This window comes from Lissotriton vulgaris, chromosome 2_1, assembly GCF_964263255.1.
Source record: "Lissotriton vulgaris chromosome 2_1, aLisVul1.2, whole genome shotgun sequence".
Lineage (NCBI taxonomy): Eukaryota > Metazoa > Chordata > Amphibia > Caudata > Salamandridae > Lissotriton > Lissotriton vulgaris.
This window is the reverse complement of record NC_141687.1, coordinates 1,897,722,883-1,897,735,419: the sequence shown is the minus strand read 5'-3', so window position 1 is coordinate 1,897,735,419 and position 12,537 is coordinate 1,897,722,883. Positions and strand designations below refer to the sequence as shown.

Below are 12,537 nucleotides of genomic sequence, written 5' to 3'. Positions count from 1 at the left end.
TAGCTTTGACTTGAAGGTCAGAGCGGACTGCTGTTGCAGAAGCACATAATGTATGTCATGCATTGCTGTCACTGCGACAATCACGGTTGTCACGACAAACAGGGCTCACCTGTACTTTGTGTTGGCATTCTTCATGGCTGTCTGGGTCAGTTCACAGTTGAGAGGAGCCCAAACTCCAGGATTTTCACTTTTACCTCCAGAAGAGTACAGTCTGATGCCAAGTAAGGGTCCAGGATCTGCAGAGATTCGTCCTGGGAATCGGGAACTCACTCAAGCTAAGGCCAGCTGAGCTTAGGCTGGTCCAGTTGCAGGTCCTTAGAGGTCTAGTTGCAGCAGATCAGTTGGGTGGGAGACATCTGAAGCTTGTAATTTCCCTGTAGCTCACACAGGAGGTCAGCCAACTGACACATGGAATCACTCTTGTTAGCCTATGATGAAAGCAATCAGGTCCAGTCTTCCTTCTCATGCAGCAAGCCATTCAGTCCTCCAAGCTACAGGGCAGTCCTCTCCAAGTACCACAGGTCCAATATTAATACCTAGTACCCTGCTTTGTGAGGGCACTTCTGTCCTACCCCAGATCTGGTTCTGGAAAGTTCTTCCCCCTCCTCCTGTCAAGGCTCCAAGCTGTTAACGAGTCACCAAAGGCAGGGAAGGCCTTGTGTCAAGTTCATTTGTTCCTTTGTGTGTGCTGGAATCAAAACATTTTAAGGTGTATGTGCGGCTGAGTATAGCACCTTCCCAGTCATCCTGCCTGAATGACCCATCCTGCTCACACTAAAGGCCCCCTTTGTGTTATTGTCTGGACAGTCATGTGGCCACGATACTGGCAGAAGGCACAACTGGTTGGGGCAAGGAAATGACATATTTCTAAAAGTGGCATTTTTAGAACTGTGTCTTAAAATCTGACTCCACCATTAAAGAGGATTTTAAATTACAATTCATTTGAATGCCAACCGCATAGCTCTATCTCCGCCTGTCCAAAGTTGGTACTTCTTAAATGTAATAGGATAATCGAGGGTGAGCCAATAGGAGAGATAGACTTTACAACAGTGAAAAATTACTTTAGAGGTTTTTCACTTCCAGGAAATGTAAAACATGGGTAAACATATCAATGCATTGTGCCCTATGAGCCTTTAGGGCCTACCTTAGGGGTGACTTCTAAGTATTATAAAGGAAGGTTCAGGCCTGGCAAAGGTTTATTTTGCCAGGTCAAGTGACAGTTTAAAAATTCACTATAGGTTGCAGTAGCACTCCGGAGGCATGTTTTACAGTGCTACTCTAGTAGGGTTTAATTTACTGTTCCCTGGTACTGAATCTATAATTCCAATCCTTGCATGATCTAATTGTTCATTTTGCCCTTAGCTCTGAAGTGATTTTAAAATTCACTAGGTATTTTTGTACTATCATGTCAATAGATCATAAGTTTCACTGAAAGCTGCTGTGTATGAGGAAGAGGAATAGCCCTCCGAATTCTCAATAGGTGGCCTTATTTTCTTTCCCTTCCAATCTCCAATCAAGAGGCATTGTAAATGCTCTTTTTGCAGAGAGAGCGCATAGACAAGGAGAATTTAAAATATCACAGCGGTAATAGAGGCTATCAGTGCAGGCATCCTGGAGGTCTTTCTTCTCTCGATAAAGCACTGGTTGTAAATGAAGATGGTTGTTGGAAATGGGGTTTCTGGTTGGCTAGGGTATGCACCTAAGCCAAGCAAAACCCATCACTCTAGTCTAGGTAAGGCAGTTACACACCAAGGATAACCTATGCTCACCTTCTGTTACCTTGGTGCAGGGCAGGCAGGCTTATCAGAGGCAATGAATAAAGCAGTTGTGCCACACACTTACACAACACAAAAAGGAGCCTCCACACAAGGGGCATAAAAAATACTTTCTTTATTGTACACAACACAAGACCAAAGGACATGTGCTAAAAATACTGTGCAGGGTACGCAGGTTCTTTTTAGAGAAACTCCGATACGTTGCAGTACTCTGCGAAAACAATATAAATCGATAAATACTGTGGAGATTACACAATATACTTTAAAAAATATGCCATCCAAATGCAAGTGACACATACTTCCCAAGGTATGCAGTTTTAAGGTATCACATAAAATGGAGAACTAAATATTGCCTTGATATCACTATAAATGCATTAGTTACTATGGTAGTCCTTATGGCCCTATTAGTGCAATTGGCAAGTAATGCAGGTTTGTTTAGAGAAAAGCATGAGTATCTCCTTTGTTTTTACAAGCCTCACAATCTCTGAATACATGCAGGTAAAGCCCCCTCCCCTCTCTTAGAGGCTTTACAGGAGTCCTGCTAGTGTGAATGCAATGGTCCCGGTCTGGGATCTACCGCAGGAAATTTCAATGCAGTCATTTTAAATTGAGAGGGCAAAGAGCCCTTCCAATCTGGGGCCCCCACATAGGCTCCTATTAAAAAAAAGTAAGGTTCACAAAGAACAGCATGTCGGGAGCTCTCTGGGGCCCCTCAGACTACTGATCCCAGTGCAGGCAGAACTGCCCATGAGGGAGCAAGGGGCGGCTACACTCAATTCCAGGAATGCTGTGTGGGTCCCTCAGGACAAGGTGCCGGAGAAGGTGCTATCCGCCCTCTGCTTGCAGATTGGTTGCGGGGATCTCACAGGACAAAGGTTCACAACACTGTACCTTCCGTGCCTCCTTGAGGGGTGGCCTTGCATTGGAGCAGACTCTGCTGCCTGTTGGGAGCCCGAGCAGCACACCCGCAGTGTTCCCTCTCTCAGTCGGGGCTCATCATGCTGGGAGATTGAGGACCGATGGCCACAGTCATGCCCCACAGGTCTTGGTTTCCTGGGGGCAGAGTGAGGCAATGTTGATGCGGTCCGGAGGCTTCCTGTTTCTGGGCAGTGCGTTTTTGGAAGGAAGGTGGCAGTAATCCGTAGAGGGGAACACTGATCCCTGAAGGAGCTCTGTCGACTCGGCACACACTGCCTGTGCAGTGTGAGGTCAGCAAAGGGAGTGTTGATCCTTTGTTCAGTACGCAACCTTCGAAAAGCAATTTCTCCCGGCATAAACGGTTGATCATCCCAGCGCTGGTCAGACTAAGGCCCCAATGCCGGACTCACCAGTAACAGAGTACCATGGCAGGGGCAGGAATGGAAGAATCTTTTTGTGGCCCTTAGATTCCAAAAGAACAGGAAGGGAGCAAGCCAACAAGCACATGGACAGCACTTGAGGAGAGGCACAAACGCAGGCCAGCTCATCAAAGCAAGTAGGAAGAATGGTGGTTTCTGCTTGCAGCACAGCAGTTCTCCTAGCAATGTGAAGTTGTAGAGCCAGCTGAGTCTGGTTACAAGTCCCTAGCAGCAGCTAAGAACATGGGTCAGAGCCCCAGTATTTATACTCAAAAATTTCTTTGATGAAGAGGTGACTTCAAAGGAAACCTTAGAAGTGCACAACAATGCCTTTCAGACCCAGCTCTGGCTTCAGACGATCAGTAGGGGGTAAATTAGCCCTTTGTATAAGGGCAGGGCACACTCTATGCAAATGTAAAGTCTGAATGATCTCTCCCTCTCCCAGCACAATAAGACTATCAGTATGCAGATGAATTCAGATTTATCCCCTCCCCCAAGCATAGCGGTCACCCAACCCAGACGCGTATTGGAGTAAGGTTGCAACAGACAAATAGTAATAAGCACAGAGAATGCCCACTTCTTAAAGTGGCATTTCTAAAATAGAAATGTCAAAAACAACTGCACCTGTAATAGGATTTATTACCAATTTTTTAAACATACAAGACATGGTAATGCCACTCCTTTCTGATCAGGAATTGCCACTTAAAAGTGTATGAGGGAATTCCCAATGCTAGCCTATGAGAGGTCTAGACTTCACAGCAGTGAAAAACGAAATAGGCTGTTTGTCACTTCTAGGATATTTCCCATCTTTTACTTACACAGGACCCTTCCTGTAGGGCTACTTAGAGCCTGCTATAGGAGTGACCTATGTGTTATAAAAGAGGAGTGTAAGGCTTGGCAAGTAGTTTTAAATGCAAAGTCAAAGTGGTAGTAAATTGTGCGCACAGGTCCTACTGTGGCAGGCCTGAGATTGGTTTGGAAGGCTACGTGTGTGGGTGGCTCACGATGTGCCGCAGGCCCACTAGTAGCATTTAATTTACAGACCCTGTGTATATGGTATACTGCTTTATAAAGGGTTTACAGGCATATCAAATGTGCCAAACCGGTGTAAACCAATCATACCATGTTTAGAAGAGAGAGCACTTGCGCTTTAGCATTGGTAACTTTCCCTGAATCCTAAAGCCAACAAAACGAAGGTCAGAAAAACACGCAGAGGAATGCAAAATCTTTGTGAGTAACCCTGCAGAAAGGGCCAGGTTCAACAGTGGTAGAGAGAGAATATGTTCTTCTTATGCACTGATGAGTTATTGTACAGGAATTTATATAGCGCAAATCACCGAGCGGTTTCTAAGCGCTTGCTTAGGGAACCCGTCCTGGTATTCCCCTGTGAGATAACCCCGGCAGGGTATCCTTAAGGTGAAAGCCAGGCATCCCGCCGCGAGGGGCCGTTGTGGAGATTAAGCAAGCTATTGCCCAGAGTGTGAACCCGTGAATCAAGTAGGCACCGGAGCGAGAATTGTCGAGTCCATGGACATTTTAGGACTCAAGACCCCGCCGAAGCCGGGAATTGAACCCTGGTCCCGGGCTGACCTCTGCTTCCAGGTCTGCCTCCTCTAACCAGTGAGCCACACTTCTCAACTATATGGCTTATCCTCTCTTTTCTGCCCAATGTAGTGAAAATGTAGTAGCATCATTAGAGGAGGGTGGATTGTAGGTGTGCCTATTCAGAGCATCAAATTTGGCATATTTCCACACTGAAAAATGATCATCCTGCTTTCCAAACTACCGTCTTCAACTTTTCCTTTGTCAGCTGGCACTGTCTACTTGCTGTCAATGGCATTAGCTTAAGTGCAAAACTGCTCCATTGTTGATGCTAAACTGTATTGAAAACCTGTTCTCCTTGCTGCTCTTAACATTGTTCTGAAAAAGCATTCAGGGAATAACAAGCTAGTTTCCCAGCCTTCTCTAAATGCAAACTCCTAGCATTTTCTCTCTATATGTATCAATAAACCACAGTTATTCTTACTTATGTCCCACCAGATGTATTGACCACTATAATCTTTGCGCCTTAATCTTTATCCTACAGGGGATGGGAAAGTAAAGTGTGTGTTTATGTATGTTTATTTTTTGTAGATTAAAAATGCTCAGCAAATATGTTATTCATTGAAAAATAAAGAGTTGGGAAAAGCAGCAAAAGGAGTTATCCACTTGGAAATGGACGTCATTTTCAATCCAGTAAGTTCTTTTTCTTTCCCTGAAATTGGGATTTGGTCAGGACATAAAAATCATGAAAAGCAGGTTCATTTTTTGCAACGGATTTATCTTTTTCAGGTAAGAGCAAGCATCCGGACATTTGAGCCAAGAGAAACGCGCTTTCTAGAAGACAACCAGAAGTTTTCAAAAAAGGTTTGTTCACTAAAAGGAGTGCTGGTGTATTTAATCTTCTCGACCCTTTCGCCTCATTTGACAGATTCCACTGCTGGTTCAGGAGGCCACTCGCTGCCCACATGACCTGAGCCGATGACATGTGAAAACCTAGTCTGTGAAGGTCATTCGACGGACAATTCCCAAATCTTGTGAGAGAATAGACAGAAGGGTGTAGAGACCATTATATTGGCATCAAACTGTTTAAGATATCTCCAGGCCATTTATTGTTGCTTCCACTCACTCCCACTTCTGTTCCAGCACTATTCAATGAGACAACGATAGAAGTTGCAACCTAGATAGCCAAGCCCATGTTCAAAGGGATTATTGCATGGAGGTGAAGTGCGCCTTGTAGGGACTGTAGAAGCTACTGACACTTGAGCGTGATAGGTTGCCAGTGAAAGTAGGGCTGATTTTACCCTTAAGGTATTTTTTAGTACATTTATTTTTCTGTAATGTACCATAAGCCAAAGTGTTGATATAAAAACATGTGTATTGCGAGAGACTGGCTTGCAACTTGATATGTTTACAAACAGTGTTGCATAAGTAGGGAAAACAATAATTTCCTTTTTCAAAGTATTTAATTGGAATTTAGTGTGTTGCCTTATCTTTATTGTCTCTTCACTAGATTTTAGCGAGGAACGTCGACCGTGTAAAAAGAATCATGTTGGCAATATGGAACACAATCCAGTTTGTTAAAAGCTGTTTTCAGTGGGAATCACGGAAAAGAAGCGTGATAGCATTTCTGGTAAGTGATATATTGAAAGTTTTATGAATAGATGGCTTGTTTTAGTGACAGCAAGCAAAGAGGGTAATCCTGGAGTTTAACAATTATGTTTTTTCTCCCATACTCTTGCAAACTAAAAATGCTAGCTGGTGTGCACTTAGGCCAAATTCTGTAAATGTGTTGTTTGCTAGTAATCGAGGGTGAGGATGTAAACAATTATCTAGCGCCAGGATACCCTCTGGGTGACAGTACAGCGCTATATAAGTATGCAAATACATACATACATACATCTATGCGGGAGATAAGTATGGATGTCATATGAACTCCGCTGAATAGCTTGTGCTGCTGCAATATTCTCTTCATGTTAATGGAGTCCAATGCTCGACAAGCACTGTTGATGCATTCTCTCTCACCCAGTGAGATCACCCCACAATGATGCATGCAGGAATGAAGTGGACCCTAGCGGTTACACGTCTGCGCTCCAACTCAAAGCCACTCCACTTGGTAGACACATGATTTTCTTTAGTGGCTTTAGAGTGCCATGAGGCAGAAGGCACTGCCACACTGCACAGAAGAGCTACACTGCTACATTCAGTAATAAGTCATCAATATCACTGAATGCTAAGAGCTTAATCTAGTTGGGAAAAGGTTAATTTAAGCTGGAAGCACTGCACACACCTTGCAGAGATAACTTAGATCAACTCCAAGCCCACACTGCAACATTAGAAAATACCAGCCGCCGTCTGGTGTGCATTGTTTCACACTTTTAATGCCATCTTTTTGCTGTGGTTTAATTGAATGCACTGCAAAACTTTCTCTCAGGAATTGGCAAATGCATGAAATGTGAGAGCAGTAAATGGGTGCTTAATCTCTTTTTCAAGATCTCATGAAAATGAGGCTGACCGCTAAGGAACATTAACAAGGTTTTCTAGAGATTCGCTAATGTTTCAGATACGTTTTCTGGCCATCTTTGCTTTAAAGTATAGGCACTAAAATGTGTCGTCAGTTTCATAGTCTGATCGATTTAGTTTCCTGAAATGCAATATTTATCACATGATTTGTGTTTCTAACTGGTTCTATTGCGCTTTCAATTCCAATTCGTAATTACTGTCATGAGACCTCCTGTTGTCTTCATCACGTGGTGAAGGCACCTGATTTCTAGACAAAGCTGCCATAGGGACCAATCTGGTTGTTGTTGTTATTATTATTAGTACTACTACTACTATCACCACTATGTTCATCAGTTGAAGAACAGATAGTCAATTCAAGATTCTACACATTAGGTTGTTTTTCACTTGACAAAACCTAAGTTGCTGCTTGTGTATCCAGAACTAAAGATAAATTGACAAATCTGAAAATCACCACATGTTGTATAAAAGTTACTTTTAAGCACATAGTCACAAATGGGATCCTCAGTGCTAGCAAGATCCATGGACCAAAACCTCTGTGTACCATTGGAGCTCTTAAGCAATCAAAAGTTTAATGATTGAAAGAATGCTAAGAGACCGAGACTTTGGCTCAGGTAAGGAACTCCATAGGTTTGGATCCAGAACTAAGTGGGGGCATCCCCCAGGCAGGGCATTGTTCCATGGACCACTAAGCAGATTATTTGAGAATGAACACAGTGTTCCCCTTATTATGTAAGGTCTCCGATAACGTTTTAGTTGTGATTGGGGAGAGCAACAATAGGTAAATCTTAAGCATAAGACAGCTATTTGGAAGATGATCTTGCTTGAAGCTGTACATAAAATGTAAAAACAAATGTAAATTGATACTTGTATAGCGCACTACTCACCCGCAAGGGTCTCAAGGCGCTTGTACGAATACCGCTGTGGAACCCATCCTGGCTTTCCCTGTGAGGCGTCCACTCCTGGGCACCTCCAAGGTGGAGGCCAGGCATCCTTTGCGTTGTGGGGGCCGTTGTGGAGATTAAGCAGGCTATTGCCCAGAGTTGCAGAGTGGAACTCCATGATTGGAATAGGCACCGAGGCGAGAATTATCAGGTCAGTGGAATTTTGAGCCCAAGACCCGCCGAGGCGGGGAATTGAACCCTGGTCCCGGGCTAGACCTCTGCATCAGGGTCTGCTGGATCCAGAGATTTTCCTTGCTATGTTGTTTTGGACTACTATAACTTACTTTGAAGAAAAGCAGAAATACCAAAATGAAAGGTGTTGGAGTAGTCCAAACGAAGACCAATAATGACCCAGGATGACATTTTATGTCTGAAGGTCACAGGGGTGAATAAAGGATGTGAATATATTTTAAATAAGGGGTGCACGCTCACACCTCTGCATTAAATTGAACATTTAGTGAAGCTTGATTATATTCCTTAATTTCTGAGTTTGTCATTTTGAGAGAGGGGACAAGAAAAATACTTGATAGCTAGTTTTGTGCTAAGTACGACACATAAATACATACGTAGTCCAACTATCCTGTATTGTAGCTGCTAAGATAGTTGTTGCTTCTTCAGAGAAAGACAGCGATGAGCATGCATCAATCTGAAGATTTAAGAAAGCACTCAAATGATGCTGTCTCACTGCTAGTGGGAGGTGGAACATGTCTCTGACAAGAGTCTGGACGCAGTTCTTTTGTGCAGCATTTTAAACTTTACTTAAGGTAGCTACAGCCTCGATTTTCAATGACACTATAATGTCAGCACCGTACATATTCAACTGATGTGCAATTGGGTATTAATGAAAGAAAATACAACCAAAGGATAGTTTGAAAGAAAGTTTGCGTTGAGTTGCGTACAGTAGCAATGATTAAATCACAATGCCGAAGGATATAAGTAATGGCCATCCACCATTACCTTGTATGCAGACAGCAGCCCACACATATAGTAAACACAAGGAGAAGTAATATCCTGAGCAATGAGTGTCCATAATTATAACTGTCCACATCAGTAGTTGACACAAAAATCTTCTTATCTTTATTTTCTTAAGACAAGATTCAACACAGCTTCTAGCCAACACATGTTTCGTCTTATTGTGGAGTCAACCGCAGACTTCCTCAGGGCAAAAGACAAAATATCTCGATCTACTAAAGGCTATAGTGTGGTGGAACGAATAACGTACTTGGACAGTGTCAAGGACTGCAAAATATCACAATTTCAAGTGAAAAAATAACAGCCCATAAAGGGTTCCAAACTCAATATTCATTACTCCAGAAATGACCTTAGCGGGAAATTAATATGGAGAGGAGAGTACTCCCTAGAAACGGCGTATTAAGGATCTTGTCCTAAGAAAATTAAGAAGATAAGAAGAATTTTGTGCCTACTACTGATGTGGACAGTTCTTATTATTATGGACACTCATTGCTCAGGATATTATTTCTCTTTGTGTTGACTAAAGATAGAAGATCTTAGAAACCTTAAAGAACACTGAACCAGGAGCTTCACGGATGCCAGCTGAAAAACTATGATACCCTACTACATGGCTGTCATTCGAGACAAGAAAGAGTTATTTAAACCTGAAAGATAGATTCCAAATGACAATAGCTCAAGCGCTCCCTCTTATATTCTAGGAATGCTGTCCATAGTTGAGGTCTGGGACAAGAATGGTGAAAGGTAGGACCAAATAGAATGTTCATGTTAAAGATCAATAATAGGTATAGGAAACTAATGATTTAAAGGTGAAAATTAAATCTAGTTAATGTCCAGCCACGTGTGGGGGCCCAGTAACAAGCTCTTGAAGTTCCAAGAACTTAAAGATGACCCAGTTATTAAAATCTCTTAAAACAGTATTAATGAATTCTGCATCAAAAAAGGATTTCACACAAGCAATGGTAAAACCACACAAAATATAGAATGACGTAAAATCCATCAAAATGTTTGATTATTGAAAGGCGGAAAAAGGGGAAGCCGTTAAAAAAAAAAAAAGGTCAGCAATTACCATCATCATGCCATCCTGAGTCTTGGTATGACCTAAGGGGCCCATTTTATAGAAACCATAGGTGATAACTGTTCCAGGAGTGCCTATACCTCTGATTTTGCTCACAGAGTAGCACTGTCATTTATATTTTCCTTTTTCAGCCACTGCACGCCCAATGCCTTGCCCAACATATTTATACAAACAAAACTCCTCCAGAATACCAATAGGTACCTCTTGCCGTACATGACAAATCTAACCAATTGCATGCAATGTGTGCATTTTTAACACTTCTCTTCACACTAACTGCATTTCAGGTCTTCCTTATTTCTTATACTATCGGTCTCCATATCTTGGTGTAACTGACTGCTACTTATTATATCCCACTCCCTAGCTATTGAAAAAATAGTCATTATTTTACCAACCGATACAGTTGCTCATATATATTGTTACAATCTTGAAAAGTTCCTCAGAATGAAACAAGTGTTGGCTGATTGTTTGATGTATATTGGAATTCCACCATCCGTCAGTTTACAGACAAATTACTGCAAGCTCTTGCTTTTGAAGTCCCCTTCAACATGTGTCTGGAGTGTACACATACCATATGTTATGTGATTTTCCTCATTTGCGATACATTGCACTTTCTACTGTCTTGATTGATCACTGGATTATGGAGATAGCAACTCCCTGCTCCTAACAAATCCTGTATACCTTTATATAAGCTTACATAATGATTGTGCGATGTATGCTAGTACTTTCATCGTTTGATTAAACTGTTATACAGGGTTTTGCGGCTTTGTACTTTTTGTATACTTCATTCCCACTCAAGTTATACTCCATCTTACATCACACTACTGCAAAAACTGTGACTCCTTGCTGCATCAAATGGAATGGGTCTCACCTGTAAGCATGGCAACTTACACAACTCCCACCCAATTGAAATTGTTTTCTGTAATAATATTATTGTACCCGATGATGAGAAATACTTGCATTAATATTAAAACGATCCGATTCAATCTCCCTAAAAAATCCATAGCTGTTTTCTTCTTTATTATTATTCCGGTTCACCCGATAAAAATATTTATTCACATTCCTGTGCCGGGTTGTTTTGAGTCATGGTCAAAAACTATGAAGTCTGGGAGGCGACTCTGTTGAAGAGATGTGAACTTATTGAAGGAATACATGTAGCTGTCTTGGAGTTCAAGTGATCGGATGAGGGACTTTTGCCAAATTGTTCGCATACAAAGGGCATTAGTGCAGCAGGTGCAGTGGCACTGGACTCAAGAGGAGAAGGGGCCCTTTCTGTACCCCAGTTATGGGTCACTTTAAGTATAGAAGTGGGAGACAGGGGTGGCGAGGCCGGAGGGGTTCCTTGATTGGTTTAAGACCATAGGAACTTTGCTAGATGTTCCTGAGGGGGATGCAGATTCCAATGAACCATACCTAAGTCGAGGTATTTACCTGTGCATCCATTCATTGATCAATTTCTCTGATTCTTTAAGAGAGTTATGCATTTCTCCTTTAAGTCATCTTTAGCGCATTGAAAGTCCAGATGAAGCTTCGGCCTTGGTCACTTGCCCTGTAGTTGCAGGCTGAGTGATGGGGATGGGCCGTTCTCTGATGTTCTTCTGCAGCCACGACCCCCCATACTGTGTAAATGAACTCAGTTGAATGCTAGTTTGAAAACGTCTAATTGCAACTGTGTTCTGACCCCAGAGCACCATTGGTACCTTCTCTCAATCCTGAGACAGATTTTCTTTGTCTTAAATTTGGTCTCCAAATCAATGAAACTCTCAATATCCCCTTAACGATGCGCGATTCATAGTGACTCGTCATGTTTCAGAACTCAAACTCTCAAGTTGTGTGAAATGAAACACCCCAGTGGCTTTCCTCTATTTGCCGATGCCTCTTTCTTTGTTTTTTTACGTGGCCGAGGCATTTTCCCTCGTTTTTTCGGAGCTGTCAGTTTTTTGCATTAGGCTCCTCGGCTGATCCTCCTGGGCGCTCGTCAGGTGGCGTGTCCTCTCCATTGTCTGTCTGGTCTTGGCACGCCGCGGGTCCTTTTATTGCTGGGGAACGTGGGCGCGTTTCCAGCGGCAGCCTGTAATTATACCCACCGCAGGTGACAGCTATAAGAGCGCCTCGGTAATCATTTTAGCTGCCTGATCTGATGTTTATGGAGAGAAGCTCTCCTTGTGGTCTGCCGAGAGTTACTGCTGTGCATTGTCCTTTCGTTTATACTTCGATTTATGAAGCATTTTCCAGTTCTATGGACTCTCTAATTCATATGTACATCTATGCCTTCCCACGGTTCGATCTTTAGAGTCGAGAAATGTTTGGGAAATTGTGCTTGGTCTTACACAAGCCCACGCGCTCTTGTTTTCACTTAATTATACACATTGACCATC

General features: G+C 42.6%; 1 protein-coding gene across 2 annotated transcripts in view; it reads left to right on the top strand.

Annotated features, from left to right (window-relative positions):
* The window catches only part of MCTP2 (multiple C2 and transmembrane domain containing 2), an 864,328-nt gene that overhangs the window by 633,157 nt on the left and 218,634 nt on the right, over positions 1–12,537 (top strand). For both annotated transcript variants that reach the window (XM_086958087.1, XM_086958088.1), the window contains 3 exons: positions 5,246–5,347; positions 5,444–5,518; positions 6,165–6,284. In XM_086958087.1, the coding sequence (XP_086814213.1) occupies positions 5,246–5,347; positions 5,444–5,518; positions 6,165–6,284 (297 nt within the window). The remainder of the gene's footprint in view (positions 1–5,245; positions 5,348–5,443; positions 5,519–6,164; positions 6,285–12,537) is intronic.